This window comes from Lytechinus pictus, unplaced genomic scaffold (assembly GCF_037042905.1).
Source record: "Lytechinus pictus isolate F3 Inbred unplaced genomic scaffold, Lp3.0 scaffold_19, whole genome shotgun sequence".
NCBI lineage: Eukaryota > Metazoa > Echinodermata > Echinoidea > Temnopleuroida > Toxopneustidae > Lytechinus > Lytechinus pictus.
In genome coordinates, this window is record NW_026974140.1 from 17,288,815 (window position 1) to 17,309,184 (window position 20,370).

The window sequence follows — 20,370 nt, forward strand, 5'->3', positions numbered from 1 at the left end:
CAGTCTGGAGGAGCTTTGAATATAGAATAGTGAGGACAGAAGGTTGTTCTTTTATCAGGATACTTCTCATGGAACTTATCAAAGGAGCATCCTCATCAGGGAGACATGGCTGCTGGCCACCAGTCCAGTAATGCTGTCCCTTCTTTTCTGTTCCTTCAATTGCTTCATGGTTTATTTGTTCAGCTGCTTGAGGACCAACCGATTTCTCACTTCTGATATCAGATGGCAGGGCTTTACAAGATGCTCTCTCTGTAGCAGTACCTGCTTCCGAGGTTGGTTTGATGGTCAAGGTCGGCAAGGTACCAATAAGTGTTGGGCTTTCTGTAACATCAACAGGACAACTGCTTCCATGATCAATACCATTCATACTCCTTTCCTGTTCTATTTTCGAACTCTCACATAGCAAGGCTGGGACTTGTATTCCACTAATCCTGCTAAGAATAATATCAGCTAACTGTTCTTGTGTCAGACCCTGGTTAGCAGCATAAAATGATCGTGATGTCAATGAGAGACAATCATCTTGTGATTCTACAAGGCACGATGAAGACATTGTCCATGATGAATCCCTGAGGACGCCACTCTGGAAAAGATATCCTTCAGTTCTGGGATTCAACACCAAGCTATCATCATCTGTCTCTTGTTCCTTGATGACATCATCACCTGATTGTCCATCTTGTTTTCCAGGCAAACCCTTGAAAATGCCATCATCCTGTAATTCTTTACCTTTGTCCAATCCTGGTGGTCCATGTGATCCTGAAGCTTTCATTCTTGTCCTCAAGTGATAAAGTTGAGTGATTCTGAATTGTGCTCTGAGGTTGAGTAGTTTTGGGTTCATATTTTGTTGGTCATTTGACATCATCACAAACTCCTCATCTTTAAAATGAAATAGCAATGAAATATTAAATGATAGTAATCATTCTCATGAACAATATGTTTCACATAGTTAGCTACAATTTGTTTTTATTTTTCAATTTTCAAAGAAACAGACAGACACAGAGAGTTAAGATATGTGCATGTTGCTACAATCTCTCCTTGCTTATAAATGTTTAAGAATAATAATAATAATAATAATAATACGACGTTGCTTATATAGCGCATATCACTACCCATGGGCGTCTCTATGTTTTTTTAATTGTTATTTGTATTTCAGTCACATTTTTTAGTGCAAGACTTTTACATATTAATTGGATGAAGAATGAATAACTAAACTAGCTTTTACAAATTGTTTTTATTTCCTACCAAAACCTTCCTGAATAGTACATTACCTTGAAACATGGTAAGCTGCAGGACACCTATTGCTACTGCTGGATGACATGATGTATGACATAGCTCCAAGGCTTCTGCAACATGACCCATCATCACCATCTCATCAGATGAACTAAGAACCTCCAATATCTTCTGTGCAGTGCATCTCAATACCTGAAAATATATGAAAGCTTATGAATACCCTGTACACTCACTCAACTTGCCATTTTCTATATTTGTCTGAATATGTTCATAAAAAGATATGAATTACATTTTTAACATGAATACTGATAGCATATTTTGTTTGAAGGTTTGCATGGTGGAATGTACAAAGAAGACGGACAGTCAACCTGCCCGAAACGTCGAGTCTCTCTACTGTTTCTACTCATCATCTCTACTCGCCGACTCAAGCCAGCATCTCCTCATTCATCCTTTTACTCAAGCTGTTTTCAACTCATCAATCTCTTCTGGTTTACAGTCCTTTTCAGGACTACATTCAAGAAAGATTACTCTACTCTCAAATTTCCACTTTCTCGCCTATCCATTTCTTTTTTCTTCTTCTATCCACTGTTTCTATAATACTCCACATGGTGTACCGTAAACCACATCAGCGATTGATAGCATATTGGAGATAATAAGTCATTTATGAAATAGGGCCCCTTGGTGAAAATGACAAATATCGGCAAATGTATTGCCAGGCACCGGTATACTAAAAAAGCATTTTTCTGTGAAATAGTGACATGGAGAATTACGGCCACTTAAGGGTTGGAAAACCACGCATGAAGTATCTTTATAAAAAAAAGGAATTTCAAAATATCAAATTAAAAAAAAACAGTAAAAATATACCTTGTTGATATCATGAGCCAAGTCATATGATGTCTCATCCCTCAGGCACTGTAGATCATGTGACTGATCACATGACAATCCTGCTCTAGCAAGCATTGTTTTCACTGACAGAGCCCCATCTAATGTGGGAACTGACCACATACAACTATTGTCACTAGGCTCTGTAATAACGAGAATGTGAGAAGGGGAATATCATCATTTGTACAACTAATTTTCAGCTGGTTTCATAGTTTCTAAATTAGGTAAATTATTCTGATGTGTGACAAATTTTTCACTTTATTCAGAGAAAATGTATACAAGAAACAAGATAATATATTAGTCCATGGTAAATGTGAGCATTACACAGAATCTTTGCTTCCAAATGTTATAATACAATACAAATGATATATAATGTAGATAGAAAACATAATACATCACAACAACAGAATTCAATATTAAAAAACAATTAAGAGAATAAAATAGGTGGGTGATATTAGATTCATGCCTGCTGAATGGAAATTACTTTAAAAAAATGCAGATCTTGTGCTACCACACCCTAAGCCTCACTTCCCTTTTATTGGGTTGGATTATCTACTACTCAAGGAGATAAAATTCTGTCCCAGTCAAAGTTATCATGATATCCCAGTAAATTAGATTCAGATTTCACTCTACTTTATTGTGCACAATCAGAAAAGAAACACCATTGGTTTCATATATCACATATTATTACCATGCATTTGGCTAATGCTTGATTGCATTTCTGCACCAATGAAATGCCCCCCAAAATACTGCTGAGACAATTCGGTGGATTCACAATACAGTGCATCATCTATTGCTCGCAGCCGACAGGCCAATTTCTAACTTTGGGGTCGACATCACGCGCACGCACTGTCTATGTGACTGTGATGCTTCAAAAATGAAAACCATATGGCAAAAGTGGAAGAAGAATTCACCAAAAATGGTCGAAATTTCGCAAATAGATATGCGGCCAATTTCTCTCCTACCTCCTGGACCCTAGTTAAAAGCACAATTTCATGCAAACCGCATCGAACAGCGCTGCATAGTGCACATGCGCAACAGATGTCGACCTGTTTCCCATAAGGCATTGCAAATTTCGACCTGTCCGCTGAAGCCGATAGGTGGTGCACCGTATTGGGAATCCACCAAATTCCTGTACTGAAGCGTACAATCATTTATGATAAAGTGAAGGAGTCTTACTTTTCCATTGAATATCAGGAACACTCTTGGTATAGGTGTCTGTATGGCTGATATCATGATCCGATGTCAGGTATCCTTCATGAGTCAAACAGCAAACCAGAAGCTCATAGATCATAACAAGTGATGCATACGTCTGAGATCAGAAAGAATTGTGGAACAAAATATTTCAAACCTTGATGATATTCAAGATAAATATTTCTCCAACAAATATAAAGTTTACATTGATCTCTTTTTGCACCAAGAACACAAATTATCCAGGTCTATAAATTATATTATCAATCATTAAATCATCCTGTACAGAAAAAACATTATTACATTGTACATTGTTAAAAAACATGATTTCCTCTGGCATTCTAAAAGTTACATTCTAATTGCGAGACGTACAGAATATGTATTTTTTACAATTATTTTTTCCAATATACAGATAACTAGTAATATTTCAAACCAGAGATTGAAAAAGAAATATCAACTTATCAAAACTAATTTTGATTGATAAAATCTTCTGATTTGATACTTGCTTATGAAATTTTTGTGTTTTAATCTATGGTTAAACAACAAAATGTACCTGATATTTCTTGTCAAGTGAGAAGATATCAAGAGCCTGCTTCCATTGACCAGTCAATAGACTGAGGTTAAGGAATCTAGTTGCTATGGATACTACTAGTCCTTCCTCTGTACAGCCAGACAAGATGGCGACATGAAGGGCTGTTCCAAGAGCTGTCACATCTCCCTTCCTGGCTAGTAACTTAATAGCATTTAAAGGCTGGTTCAGGGCCAGGTAGCTGGAAAAAAAGGAAAAACATCAGGGTATTCAAGAAACTTATCTTGGGATGGAGAATACAACAAGGAAAATGTTTATGATCAGTAACCCAAGCCCCTCCCCCACCCCCCCCCCCCAAAAAAAGTAGAAGGCCCAAACCTGCAAGAACCCCAATTATGATCTAAACATTAACATAGAGAAAATTTTAAGTAAAGTTTGTGGAAATTCAGTATCTGAAATGTAGTCCATTCTTTTAAAATATTATTTAAAACTATTTTTCTAATGTTCTGTGTTTATATCAATAGAATTGCCAATTATCATTCTGATATTCCTGGTTCAATCAAGATTAATTTGCATGAGTTTTGTATTTCAGGGTAGTATTCTATTAAACTAATTAATATAAGCTACTGAAATCCTTGCATATGATTGGCTCAGAGCAAATTTATCAGAGAAAATCACTGACAAGGTGCTTCCTGAAATATTCCCCTGGAGCTCCAGGAAAGTTTGTCTGAAAATGGTATAGGATCAAAGAAATAACACCAATAATGGAAAGAAAACAAGGAAATCTTGATATCCTTACCATCTAGCTGCCGGTTCATAGCTGTTGCTACTTTCAAGCTGGTTAGCCCAGGTCAAGTAAAGGTCATGAAGAACTGGGTCAGAGGGCAATAACCTGACTTGGGCAAGAGTGATAGCATCCCTGCAATACAAACAATGAAACCCATTACAATTATGTAATGTTGTGGTGAAAATAGCATGCCGACTACATTCAAGAGAATTCATATTACATGTAGTGACAACGCTGCATAGGAAGACATCTCCCTAACATCATCAATTAAAAAAGAATCTAATTATGATATCTCTATCAGGGATGCCACTCAGAAATTATATAAAATCCTGAAAATCATTATTAATGAGCTATGAGCTTTTGTACAGAAATGTGTTTTCTATGGCATGATGAGTTGTTGATAAAACCTGAACTCAGATTTAAGCAAGTAAAATGACATCACTGCTCTATGATATACTGTAAATATTCAAACAACAAGTGCTTTGGAAGTTAAATTATTTTAAAACAAATAATTTGTAGTTATGAAATGATATATTTCACCTGAACATTGAGTTCTTTTTAAGGATAGCAATCGCCTTGTAGACCTGATGACTGATAAGATAGAAGGAGACAGCCCGATGAATCTGATCTTGAGATTCTAACTGTTTAGCGTAGGCATCACAGGTCTGTAGCCATACATCATGTCCAGCTGTGAAACATAAATCATACCAAAATGTGAGACTCTGTGGGGTATAAATATCGTTCTTGGAAATTCCATACTATAATTAATATTTTATAACCCAATTTTTATTCTTTCTTATTGTTGAGGAACGACTCAGGCCACGTTAATTTGAGAAAATTATAACTCTTCATAAAAGTTGAAAAAAAAAGGACAAAACTTTCCTGTGCAATATCAGAGCATACTGCATGATTTGTCAAAATCTGACAAATTCCCCATAGGGTTCTGTACAAAATTACTAATTATATTGTATGGCTTTTCTTCATAAGAGGCCAGAAATGCTCTACTCCTTAAGACCAATACCATGGAATATTTCTAGTCTACAGTCAGTCGGCAGGTCCCAAGAAAGTGGCTTCTTTCATCCAAGTGATATTCATGACTTCAGGGATGCCACTAGGTGTCCTCCAAAAATACTGAAACTTATCGCAGGTCGGGACAGTGTCCAAGTAAATTTTTTTTAGGGGGGTCCACCTTTAATTTTGGGATGGACACAGGTAAAAAAATTGGACAAGCAAAAAAAAAAAAAAAAAAAAAAATTAGGAGGGGGGGTCCGCCCCCACCTCAAATTTAGGGGAGGGGGAGGACCAAGTGGCCTTTTACCTTGTTGTGATCGATGACTTTGAAGTCAATTTGGTTTTATAAACTGATGGTAGTTAGTTGTTGTGTGTTTCTCATTGAACGCTAGACGAAAAGCTTCAGTCTCTGTATTTTGGTTGTTCAGATGAACCGCGTTGGCTCCACTCACCAATACATAGACTGAAGAGTTGTTGGCCAGTACATAAAGACAACGTATCAGCTAACCCAGGGAGCTCCGGCCCGCTTTCCGGGCCGGAGCTCCCTGGGTTTCCGTATCAGCATGCAGCAGTAACGTTAGATCTAACATTCGGCGGAAACCCGATTTTCAGATCGTTTTTGGTACATAAAATGTCACATTATAAAAAAATAATTACATCCAAACTTACGAGAAAATATATAAAATTCAGAAACATCGTACCTTTAGACCGCAGTTACCGCTAATTCCTTTCAAATGATGATCAAAATTTAGTCATCCTCGATTCCTTCGTTGGTCATCGTAAGTTGCCATCTTGGATGACGTCATCATCTTTACAGACGTATTTACCAGTCGCTATTATACCGCGATTTGTGCCGCTGCTTTGCGCTTGTCTATGTGCGTGCGTTCGGAACTTGTCGCTCACATTGATTGGCCAGGATATCGAGAATTCTATTCAGAAAGCCTTGATAAAAGCATAACTCAATGAACGTAGTAGGCAGTGCGCGCGTTTATAAATTATGTACTGTATAAAAGCAAATATCTCGGAGAAATATCTCTCACTTGGTCGATCGACATGCATCGCAATTGGGAGAGATAGGGGGAAAAAAGGAGGACTTTCCGATTGTTTTAATACACACAAAACAGGAAAAGTCGGAAATACGGAAATAAGACAGATAGCAGTAAAAAAAGCCAGAATTCCGTATAAATATTGAAAAGTGGCATCCCTGTGACTTGAGATGTTTTGCATATTTAATGAGCTTGATGCGGACCAAAACACCTCTTTTCATTCGGTCATTGTTGCTCTAATTGTGCATCGAATTTCATGATTTTTGTATCATTGTAAAGAAGAAGAATCATTCTTTCAGGTCATGTGTTTGAATTTATTCAAAGACTTTGTAATATAGGTTAAAATTTTGATCTAAAATAAGCTCCAAAATAATTATTTTTACCTGACAAAAGCTGCTATTTTCACACTTTATTTTTGGTTGAGCCCAAATGATTTTTAGATCATGATAAAGCTGGATATGTATGCTTTAAAATGGAATAGGTTTCAAAATAAGGATTGGTTTAATCGGGTCAAGATCACACTTTTCATTGGCCAAGTACATAAAGCAGCTTGAAAACAAGAATACTGTACTCTGAATGGTCAAAGAGACCACACACTGGCAAATTCCAACGGTTCCAGTGCCTGGGTTCATGGGAAGGTCACACTTCCCATGTGGTAATCTCCTCAAATTACCCACGCCTGTTGTTCTGTGAACCTTATCTAGCCAATCAGAACGCTGGATTTCAGAAATCTCGTCTTGTACCTTGGTGGGAAGCGTGATCTTGACCCGATTAAAAGGTGCTGCATATCAAGAGTGGCATTGTGAGAAAGTACAAGAGTTCAGCTTTATGGTGATAGATATATCATTGAGGCTCAAAATAAAAAGTTTTGCACAATTTGCAAAAGAAAACAGAGGAAAAAAATTCAGTTTTGAGGCACATTTTCAGGCCAGAAATTTACTTATTTATCAAACTATTGTATACAAAATAAATGACCAATATGAAAGAATAACATTTACTCTATCTGATGGTGCAATATTTAATGTAACTTGAGGGTTAAAACAGGTAAATTCTTAGAGAAAGAAAATCTCACGAATCACGAGATTTTGCAAGGAGGATTCAGCCACGAGATGATTTGGATGAATCTGGCCTTTTTGCTCATTAGCATAGGGACCTACCGTCTGACTGTCTACCATCCTAAGCCCCCCATTTTTAATATTATTATTGACTTACCTAGGGGAGCCATAGCTACCAACCAATCAGTGAGCTGTCCTTTATTGATAGCCTCCCTAAGTGGTTGAAGAATGTTACCTTTCCATAGATGAAGCTGATATTTCTGATCATAACTACCATTCTCACCATGCTGACATACTGAGGGGCAATATAACAAAATAGAAACTATTTAATACCCAATACTATGTGGTAATTTGCTTGGAATTAAAAAGTCACAACAAATTAGGGATCAACTGGAGATAGTAAAGATTCATTCCAATACTTTAGTGGCTAAAAAGGTTATATAATGAAAGAATGTATGACAGAAATCTATTTATCTTCTATTCATTTGTTGCCTTTCCATAATGTATTTTGTAAAGGCCTACAATATTTTGAATTGCATTATCAACATAAAACAATCAGGTCAATGAAATTATACCCCACTTTTTTCCATACAAGTACTATTACATTTTTTTCAGTGTGAGGGTACAATATAATCTCTCTGATTTATAAGTGAAAAATTAAATACCATCCCATCAATTATCCCATTCAATTTTACCAATTTATCTTCTGAAACCTAAAGAACTAGTAGAATATCAATTTATTTCTGTTAGCTTCATTGTAAACCATCTTGAAAAACCGTTTTTATTACCTTCATCATTAAGCATCTTAACTGCCATCTTCCGATCAACGAACAAACCAATATGGAGGGGAGGTTGGTCTGAAATCTCATTATTGCTTGACCCTGAATAAGTCAAATATGAAAAAAACATTAATACAATACAAAGAGATGCAAACCTGATCGGGAACATTTCAGTATTTTAAAGGCTGAAAATCAGTGTTTTGGTTAGAAAATCAGTATTTTCAGAGAAATACCATAAGACAACAGATAGACAAAAACTTTAGAAATCAGTAATTTGTCAGTAATTCTTTCTCATTTTTTCAGTAATAGTTACTGAAAACCAGTACTACTTGGGAGCTCTGTTGATACATCACAATAAGTATGCAAAATATAAAAACATTTCAATATCATAACAGAAAGCCTATGTGCATTGACCAGTGTGTTGGCTCAGTTGGTCGAGCGTCTGTCTCAAAACCGGGAGCTAGTCAGGGGTTCAAACCACGGCCGCGTCAGACCAAAAGACGTTAAAAGATGGGAGTTGCTGCTACCCTGTTTGGTGTTCAACGATTAAAGGAATAGAGCCTCATTGATCTGGCGCTGCACAGCGGCTGCCGTGCACACAATCAATTGGGCAAAGCAAATTTTCAGAGTATTTCATTTCATGTCTATTTCGAACAATAAAAAATATGGATTTTCATCATCCACAAATTGAACCAAAAAAGATATTCTCTAAGGTTTATGTATACATGTAGTTGTTTACTAAATCTGATACAATAACTTATTCCCTTCTTGTAGAGAAATCATATGTGAATCATAGTGCTCCCACTTAAACACTGGAGAGGTTTTATCAAACCATCATATGAAATAAGCCTCATTTGAGATTTCCATTAATGGTGGGGGTTTTTTTTCAATGGAATGTACGATCTGTTACCTTACGGGTAATTCAATAAATATGTACATCTAACCCCTATATGTGGGACGTTTAAGAAATGATTTGTCTCTATTTTTAGTTCACAAGAAAAGTTGTAATGCTATCAAAGTAAAATAAGAACTGCAAAAATAGTGTTGGACACACAAAATGGTTGACTTTTTGATGGAATTGGCCTCATTTCATTCAATAAAATATACATGACTAACTGAAACAAGCAATAGTGATAGTGCAAATACTTCCCTTAAATTAACCCAGTAAATATTGAATTATCAATTTCAGTTTGCTACAGGAATCACAGTTCTGCACCCAACATTCATTAGGTTAATTATTACCTTGTTTGAGATTGGCTAATTGAACACAATCTTGTTGAAGGAATGCTTTCCCTCTGTTATCCTGACCAGCGTTGGATGGAAACAAAGATTTGAATCTCTTGTGTCTCCCTGGTGATAAAAAAGCAAAACAACAAACGAATCAATTTTGTTTATATCATACATCACACGTCATTATTACAACCATCAAGTTATAGCACATGGATTTTTATTCACATGATACCAACTTTTATAAAACCCGCTAAAATCAATATATCAGAACTCAAAACAATTTGTATACTGATTAATCAATTTTGTATCAAGTGGGTTCTGATTTAATTGAAATCAACTTGCATAAAATTTGCTCAAATCCTAAAATCAATGTATCTCAAGTACAAACAATCATCAAATTTACTTTATTAGGAGTCTTAGGGTTGCAATTTTACAATTGATTGATCACTTTAACTATAGCAAATCAGATTACACTCCTTGTTTAATGGAGCAAATTAGCAATCAGTTGCAAATTTGTAATTAATTGCAATACATATGATTGATTTAGAGACTGAAAATAGACTTGCAATTGATTGCAAGTTTCTTGCAACGCACCAATAATGTGTTTACAACAATGCAGCATAATTACACTGGCATTAACAGGCAATTGTTACACATTATGTACTTCAAGGATTAAATCCTATATTTACCTCACCTAGATTGAGCGCAGCATAACATAGATAAAATTCTTGCTGAAGGAAATTCATACAATGCAGATGGATTCAAACCGATGACCCGTTGAGTGAAATACGAGTCTGAACCACTAAACAACAACGCATTCAATGACATCACATACCTCTTTGTGGGTAAACGAGTAAAACAAAAGTGTTTTTAAAATTGTCACATTTGACAGCATTAAAAAAAAAACCTCACCTTTCTTTGATCCAGGTACAGTCATGTCTTTGAATGCACCTTTGTCTTGATCTCTTTCTATTTCTTCTTCTTTGGGAGCTAATCGATCTAAGATGGCCGACAGAGCATCACTTTGTTCTCTAACTAAGCCTTCTTGTTCATTTGACTATTGAATAAAGGATAAATTACAGAATGTTTAGTTATTTCAAAAATTCACTTTCATATTTGCTAGTCTATCAAAAAATAATGAACTAGAAGTTTCAATATTTTTTGTTCAACATGATTAATAACCACTCACTTATTCTTATGAGAGGCTCCTTTGGTTTCACTTTCATTCCTTAAAAAACAACATATCAATCATGACGATGATGAGATGAGTAATTTTGAAAATCAATGTGTATCAAAATTATACAATGGAAGTGCAGAGTTGCAGTTTCATATGCATAAACAGAGTGAATACAATTGATCTTATGTGGAAATTTATTTGTTTTTATTAACATCCATAAAAGTTTTCTTTCACAGAATTGAAAATCTCTTCTTATAAAACAATCTGAAAATTATAGAGTGTGACTACAATCAATATATGCATGAAAAGGCTGTTAATGTAACAGGGCTCAGTGCACTGCTACAGCACAGACACACAATGATATATGTATTACATTTATAAGGAATATTTCTTATACCTCAGAAACAGGAGCAGTAGCATGGTCGTCTTCACATTGTTCTTCCTTTTCTCTTTCAATCCTTCCATCAATCTCCTCAACCTGAGCTAATAGCTCTTGTTTCTTCCTCTCCAGTAACTGTTTAGCATCCTCAACTTCTCCTCCTCCTCTTGACATGGCATCCCCTTCAGTTTGATTGGCTGGTAGAGTTCCATCATTCAACTCTGTGTTTAATACTGGCCCATCAACCTATCATGTGACATAATCAATATCCAATAAAACTAATTGAATCAAACCTAAACAAGAAATTTGATAAATTTAATAAACTGTTTAAAAATCCAGTAGACTTAAATTTTAACTTTCTTTGTATATACATAGTATAAACTAATCACGTATTACAACTTGCATTGGTGAAAAAGTGTGTTTTAATGTTATTTTTTTTATTGTAACTTATCACATAAATGTTCCAAGTACAAGTTTGGATATTAAAGCAATACTATTTGAAACAGTAACTGTGTGCAGAAGACGTTTAAACGTGCCATTTATTAATTGAAGTGTTTTTTCTAGTGGAGTAGATTTATATCTACATTCTCATACCCTCTCAGAATGGTAGTATGTTAAAGTAGGGTTTTAATCAATATAAAGCTATCAATGCTGTGACCCAACATGTCCATGATATCTCTGATTGTGCTCTTATAACTGGCCTCAATTCCCCTTCCATTGGATTTGGAAGGTTTTATGCCTTTTCTGATTCCCCTTTTGTGTTACAAAATAAGAAATTATGTTCCTATAGTAAAGTGGCATTGCACACAAAAAAAATATGACCTGATAAAGATGAGAAATCACATGAACATAGTTACTTTGTATGTTATATTTCTTTCATAACAATACCTTCTGTGCCTTAAGATCTACAGTACTATCTATGTCTCCTTGAAATACCTTGCTTTGTTTATCAGTGGCTTCTAATAATCCTGTTGCCAAGACAATATCATTACTAAAATTCCCTTCTTGATTATTCTTGTTTTGTTGTGGTTTCTTTCCTTTCTTTCCAGCTCTTTTGAAAGGCTTCCTGCTGCCTGAAAGAACAAAGGATTAGGGATTCCTGGCTGACATGATTTCATAATTCTTACTTCTATAAATAACATATTGAAATCAAACGATTATATGTAATTCAATCCTTTGATCATTTCCTCTCCCTCTCATATCACATCATGTATTTATTAATAATCATGTTTCAATAGTCTATGCATATGGAAAATGAAACGATAAGCCTTTGATGGCCTTTTAGCACTTACAATCTCGCTAGAATCTTGCTAGAATTACTTAATATTTGCATACATTGATGTTTCCATCAAGCATTTGGAAATTGATAACACATCAAAATAATAGCCTGACACTATCAATAAAATATATCCCACCAACAAATATACTCCAAACCAAACAAAGATAAAGATTATTATAACATATTTAATGATTATTACAGAGAGTTTCTTGCCAAAGCAACACATAAAGGTATATTTGTAAAGTTCTTGGAAATTGCACTTTATCAAGTGTTTATTTAAAAGCAGAATATTATCATTACCAAAGTGTAAGAGTGAAATATCATCTTACATTTTGGAGGTTTGGTATGATTGACCTTTGACACGTTCCATTTCATGAGACAGAAATCTTCCCCTCCCGTCATGATGAGGTCTGGGTCAAAACAAGACCAAGCGCAGGAGAATACACGACCCATGTGACCTCGGAAGTTTGCTATCGGTTCTCCTTTCAAGACGTCCCAAACCTACAAGGAATCGAGGAACAAAGGCTAGTAAAATTCTATATAATTCATGAATTTCATAAGAAGCAGAATCATCACAGCATCAAAACAATTAGGTTACCATCAACCATGTCAGATATACCAAGAACACTAAAACAGCACTCCAGGGTGCTCTCTACCATTACTTCTAAGGGATCTTCACAACTACAGAGGTTACACCAATACGGAGCAAAATCTTGTTCATACCTTAATTTTGAATGACACAAATGCTATAGTATGGGAATATTGGTATTCCATGATTATGAAATCTGTTAATAATAATATGCTTATATCTAACAGGAAAGAGCACTTGAGGAGTAACACCAGTAGTAACACCTGACATTCATAAAGAGCCTTTTAAAGACAAAATCCATCTGGATATATCTGTTTTTGAACCTGCATAATGGCCTCACATGGGTGGATGGGAATGGCAACTACCAAACCTCATCCCATAGCATACCACTGTGCCTACCAGTATTCATGAGCATTGCACTAGTGTCAAGAAGTGTTTCAATGTGTTGCATAAATGAACGTTCTACACAAAGAACTGATAAATAATGGCGTCTAGCAGGGCTACACCTTATTTTTATAAATCTTTTTCCAGTTAATGACACAGGCAAACAGTAGTTACTGTATGTGATTGTGTTTCTTTATAGATAAAATGCACATCACTTAATGTCCAAGAGATACGTTTGATATGGTTCTATTAGTACTAGTGTCAAAGTTGTGTGAAAAGTGCAAGCACATCTAGGCTAGATCCCGTTATCAGATTACCTTCATCTGAACATAGCATTTATTCACATCGGTGCTATCATCTCCTAGATGTTGTAGACTGTCCATCAAGATCTGATTTTCCGAGTCTCAAAGGAAAGGTACATATCTTACTTTTATATCAAAATCATTCATAAATGGAATCAATCAAATTACTGGTTGCAATGGTGATGCCTCAAACCACACCTTGGCCCATTGATATTCCTAGGTTTTGTTTACAAAGCTTGTAGGCTAGAAGATGGTAGTATGGAGATGATTCAGCCCTAAGCTATTGTCTGGATGCTCCAGGTACACTCCAGGGTCCTGTCTTACAAAAAATATGATTGATTCGATCAACCTCAAATATATGGAAATCCATCATATTGTCAAAATTTTTCCTCAACGAAATTGGCACAATGTCCTTTGTACACAAAGAGGAGCACACAGAGTTTTCAAGACACAATGTATCATGTATGATTATACACCACATACAAAAATTTTGAAAAACTGTGCATTTTAGCTGTTGGCATTGCCGGCTTTTCATAGTTGTGGTTGATCGGATCAATCGCAACTCTTCGTAAGACGGGACACAGGTTACCCTCTATAAATTTGGGCAGTAGCGGGTGGTAAAAAATTATGAATTGGCAAGACTCTTTTATACTGTCTGAAAAAGCCCCACTAATTGGTGTACATAATATAATTGCTCATAGACAATTGTTATTTTATGATTATCATAGATAAAATCTTGCTATACCTGAGCTGAGTTGTCGTAAGACGTAGAGACAAGTCGACCATCACCATGTGGGCTCCAGGTCATATTAGTGACCCTTCCTGTATGACCGGTCAGTGTGCGATAGCTGGACGTTATTGGTACAGTCAAAGGCTTTCCTTCTTTACCTAAGAAAGTAACAGCATGGAGATTACAATTACTTTTATGAAATTCTAATCAATGCTCATGACATCAAAGTTTTCCTTCATTACCTAACATGAAAAATATTAATAAATTCTATTGAAATTCTGGAAATTATAATAAATGCTTGTGATAAACAGACTTCATATAATCAAAACAGTGTAAAAAATTCAGAAACTAAAATTTTGCAGATCTCTGTTCTCTGTCTTATGAATGAATTAAAACAACATATTGATGGAGAACCTACAAAAAACTTGATCTAACATAAAATAAAAAAGCAGTGTTCTCACAATCAAACCCCAATTGTAACTCTAGTCCACACTTCTATGACATACACTATTTCAATTTTCATCTTTTATTTTTGTCAATATTCATGAAAATTATATTGCACAAAAACTATTATTAAAATTCATCTAATGGATCTTTTGGCAGCTGGCATTCCATAAAAGTGGGGTCTAAGTTAATCTAGTGCTAGCTTTAATAATCAATGGGAGAATATTGCACTTACCAAGAACACTCAACAAATCATAAATCTCGACTTCATGATCATTAGACCCTGATGCAAGCCAATACCTCCTCTCTGACTGACCATCGATATCGGTCTTCTCAGACGAACTCTCACTGAAATCCTGAGGTACATCAGTCTCCTTAGATGAGCTTTGAATAGAATCCTGGGGTATACCAGTCTTTTCTGATGAGGTCTCGCTAGAGTCCTGAGATTGACAAGTTTTCTCAGATAAAACTACACCAGTCTCATGGGAGAAATTATCACCAGTCTGCTTAGACAAATTCTCAGTCCCATTCATAGTAAGATCTGTTCTTGGGTCACAATCATCCAGATCTTCAAATTCTTTGTGATTTTCCTTGGATGCTGTTTGCCCTGTTGCTTCTTGTTGATTGTCAGGTAAAGCTTCCTTCAGTTCTGATTGGTTAGTTTTGAATTTCCCAGACTCTGATTGGCTGGTTTCTTCATAGTAAGGATACCATCTGAGACAGTTAATGATTTTACCCTGGACATGAATTGTGCAGAGGTGATGGAGGTCTGGAGAAGCAAATACTTCAATTGACCTAATGGAACAACAAAATGAAAATGTGTTACACAGTTCTATCTAAATAAAGAGTAAGAAACATCAACAGAAACTGAGATAAACAAACAAACATAGGTATTTGTACTTAAGCGTGATAAATAGGAATATCAAGCTTACTAAATATTCTATAAATAGCATCACACATCTTTAAGATAGCGTAATACTTTATACATCAATTATCAAAATATACTCACCCATCCTCATTTCCAATGGCAACAGCTTTTCCATCTGATCTCCAAGTAACATCAGACCTCTGAGGCAGAAGATGCTGAAAACAGATAAAAATAATTTCTAACAACATTTTTCTCGTTATAGACATGAGTGTCAAATAGAATTTCATGGAGACAAACAAATGCAAAACAGAACATGGGAGTAGAGTATAACATATCTTGAGAAGCAAAGAAAAAATATTGTGAGGTACAAATGCTGATAGAATACAAACAAAATCAACTGGCAACCAAGATGATGTTTGCATTTAGGGCATCACTAATTTCCATTTGAACAGATAGGCATTATAAATTAATACTATCAATACTACTACTTAATTATAATAACTGGATTCACATTTCCCTTTTCCAGAAGATACAAAGCAAAACTATAATTAGTCATGCAGCATATTTCATTATCAGCATTGTCATATAACCTGCCCTGCAATGACCATTTATCAGGATATACCTTGGGTTCACGTGTTCTGCTTTTCTTCTCTGTATGTCTTTGCTGATATAAAGTGCTTTATAAATTTTGGGTCCCGAAAACAATCAAATGTCTTGCAATTAGTCAAAAATTGGCGATTGCTGATGTGCTTCTTGAAAAAAGGAGTGTTAACTTGTCTGGTAGCAATTGCAATTATTTCCTTTCAACTATGATTGCAAGTATCTTACCTTGTAATTGTTTGTCTGCTTGATGAGGGTATTGATGTTGACACTTTCCTGTTCTAGTTTGGTAGGGTTATGTTGATAAACTAACCCTTCACCTCCACAGCTGTATATATGGTGGGACTGAGAATGACTGCCACCTTCATAAAAAGAAGTGAAACAATGGTAATCTTCAAACTAATTTCTTCCAAAGGAATCATGTGTGTGACACACTTAATCTAAGCATCTCATTTGTTTGGAGGGGATGTTTAATAAAGCTGCTGAAAAAGTGACATAGTTTTATGAGACACTGGCCTTATAATATGGAGTTCACAATTGTGAGCAAATAAAAGTCCTCAACATTGTGTTTACAAGTGTGACTATATTCATAATAATCTCATAAAATTGTTTCATATCCTTAGACTTCTGTTCACTACAAAGTTAATCACTATCACAATAGCTTTATAAATCTCAGAGAATAAATTCAGATGAGCTGAAGAAGTGTCTTGGATCGGACGTGAAACTGTATTTTCGATTTTAAACAGTAAGTCCAGCTGATCAGACTTAATTCTATTTGTTATTTGTCTTTCTTCTTGGATGAATCAAAACATACATCATCAGCTTACTAAGAGAATAAAGTGAAAATAAAGGACCAAACAAGTTAGATTAGAGACTAACCTGCTTTGGGACATGGAGGTCCCCAGCATAATGAGTAGATTGTCTTTTTGTGATAAGTCCAGAACTGCTGAGGTGGTTTGCTGGAAAGAAATGAAACAGACTATTGAATAAATTAGTTCGGACTAGATTGATACTGAATAAGCTCAAAATATCTGCGCACACACAACAATATTGACATGTAAGCAACCCATTCAAACTATCTGGGCCTGTTTTCATAAGAACCAGTCAACAACAACAAGAATTCAATAGAATTTTTATTATAGCCAATTGTTTATATAGTACATGGCACAAATTTAGTAGTTAATTACATAAGCTCTAATCTTTCACTAATAGTAACAACCGATTTCATGAAACATGGAAATGACGAAAGATGAAAGATTCATAAGACAGAACACAATCCCAGAGCACAAAGCTTAGTGATTGATCATAAGCTTGATTTCAATGACTAAGATACATTGCGGTCAATGCAATCAAGTGAATGTATAAATTTAGTCACAATCAATTTCTATTTACAGGCTCTGAAATCACTTTCTGTCTCTGTTTCAAGGGATGAAAAGTGGAAGGTATTACACTTAAATATACTGAAATTAAAGGAAACCTACTTGGGAACGGAGACATTGAAGATACCAACTCTTCCATCATCTGTACCATAGGCTAGTGAGTTCTCCCTGGTAGGATGCCAGGATACCTGTTAAAGGATGGAATTAATTACCTTGGTGATTATAAACTATTATAAACTGGTGATATGGATCCTAATCAAATGATTGGATGAACTCTATCAGGTGACCAGTTTTATCTTGCCTATCAGGGAATGTAATTTTCCATTGGCCAAAAGAAAACAAGAACAAAACTCCAGATGTCTAAAGAGTTACCAATCAAAAGTACTATTGAACTTGTAAAGTTAATATGCTTTAAAGGAAACCAGCCAAAATAATAGGAATGAAGTGTCCCAGAATTAAGAATAGATAAATATTAGATTCAGAAAAGAAGAATGTTATGAAAGTTTTGAAAGCTGCAATTCACATTGTTTTTGCAATCCATGTCAGGATGAAAAATACAAGGAGTTGGTGAATTAATCAAATGAGTCAGGCATTAGTAATTTATATGCCCTTTGTAACTTTAAAAGGTCCAGAACATGCCTGGCTTTGCTTTTTCAGATTGTAATAATCCAATATTCTTCTTCCCAAATCATGGGTATCCTCAAACTGACAAGATATAAATCTAACAATCAATAAAATGAATCTTACCACTGTGACCTTTGACTTGATACCCTGCCACAATGTGATGACATCATACACCTTGCCTCTAGCTCCTGTATTCCAGACCCGTATCATGTTATCCCCTACACCTACAGCAAGTCTAGCAGGGTCTAGGGGTGAGGGTACTATACAATAGACAAATCCACCAAACGTTGGAAGACTCCACTCAGACTGAAGGGTCAACAGGTTCCAGCAAATCACCTTTCAAAACGAAAATAGGATAAATCATAGAACTTCAAAGTTCTTGTACAACTATTAGATTTATGGATGACACAGAACCATACAAATAGATTTTTTTTCTTGTTTTTTTCTTAATATATTATCTATAAGGACCTGTAAGTCTCTGATGACACCCATGAAAATTCAAAGGTTGGAAGGGTAGATTATAGTTACATAGATAGATATGTGAAGTAAAGTCAGTCCTACAAGCTCAAAGGGGGCAACAGCCGGACCAGGTCTGTACTCTTGGGCAAGGGCTTTAGTCAGTGTGTTGTTGCTCAATAAATTTCATTTTTCAATCTTTTTTTTTCTTCAAATGAATGGTATATCATCATACTGAGCATGAAGCTATGAAGGTCTTCTTTTATCTTTCAACTCATGGGACGTTCTCATTTTACAAGCAATGATGAAAAAGAATTTACCTGTCTGTCCATAGATGTAGTAATAACCCTGTCAATGTCACCTTGTCTACCAGAGATGTTAAAGACCGATCGCTGATGAGTAGAATCTCCTGGTCCCCCAAGTATCTCCCATTTAGGCTGGCTTGGTTTACTCAGGTCCCATACAATCACATCACCACTACACATTTAAAAGTTGGCAGATTGAAAAAAGAGAGACAAATACATGCTTGATTACTGGAGACTAATTACACAGAAATTAGTTATTCAGAACTTTCACTGCAGTTTGTTAATATTAAGGCATAGTCCTGTGGTTTTTATTATTTTATATGATACATGCATGATGTAATTGGCCATAGAGATCAAGGCAATATCCATGATGGTGGATTGGTAAAATGATTGCTATAAAACCAAATTGAACAAGAGTGTTGCTAAGGCGAGCACATAATACGCCTGCCTGTAATGTGGAAAATTAAGTCATTGGTCAAGCAAGAAATGTGGATGGTGGCAACTTCATCTTAGACCTTCTGACCTCAAAATAAATAGAATTCCTGGGATCTATGCTAGTATCATACACACCAAATTATATGAGCCTAGGTTCAGTTAAACTGAAGTAAACGTGTTTACAAAGACTTCAGAAGGGTAAGATGAAAACATGTCACTGTGACCTTGACCTTTGACCTCAAAATCTAAAGGCTTCCTGGAATCCATGCTAGTATCATACACACCAAATTATATGAGCCTAGATTAAGTTAAACTGAAGTAATCGCGTTTACAAGGAAAAGTTAATGGACGGACGGATGGACAGATGGACGGACACTGAACGTGATACCATACCATAATACGTCCCGTCTAGGACAGGCGTATAAAAATGTCTATGGAATGGAAATATGAAGTGACTGAAGGTGAATAAATTAGGAGATAGCTTTTAAACTGGATGATCAGATAAATTATATTTTGATAGACATATGAAAATCTATCTAATCAGTATTTTAAACTCAGATTCAGATTCATTTATTTCACACCTCTTTAAAATACAAAAATACATAAATACAAATAAAAATCTTATACGACAGAACAGATATTGACAAGTATAAAGTATAAGTAGTCATAAACAGATAGTAAA

General features: G+C 35.4%; 1 protein-coding gene across 1 annotated transcript in view; it reads right to left on the reverse strand.

The window, feature by feature from the left end:
* LOC129260782 (gem-associated protein 5-like) overlaps positions 1-20,370 on the reverse strand; it is a 28,386-nt gene that overhangs the window by 149 nt on the left and 7,867 nt on the right. Inside the window, 22 exon segments of the mRNA XM_054898751.2 lie at positions 2-873; positions 1,266-1,419; positions 2,092-2,252; positions 3,289-3,421; positions 3,854-4,070; positions 4,629-4,748; positions 5,157-5,304; positions 7,886-8,023; positions 8,517-8,609; positions 9,750-9,857; positions 10,650-10,794; positions 11,312-11,539; positions 12,230-12,366; positions 12,902-13,073; positions 14,593-14,735; positions 15,257-15,816; positions 16,031-16,104; positions 16,718-16,851; positions 17,369-17,448; positions 17,971-18,056; positions 18,616-18,828; positions 19,269-19,425. Of these exon segments, the coding sequence (XP_054754726.2) occupies positions 2-873; positions 1,266-1,419; positions 2,092-2,252; positions 3,289-3,421; positions 3,854-4,070; positions 4,629-4,748; positions 5,157-5,304; positions 7,886-8,023; positions 8,517-8,609; positions 9,750-9,857; positions 10,650-10,794; positions 11,312-11,539; positions 12,230-12,366; positions 12,902-13,073; positions 14,593-14,735; positions 15,257-15,816; positions 16,031-16,104; positions 16,718-16,851; positions 17,369-17,448; positions 17,971-18,056; positions 18,616-18,828; positions 19,269-19,425 (4,273 nt within the window).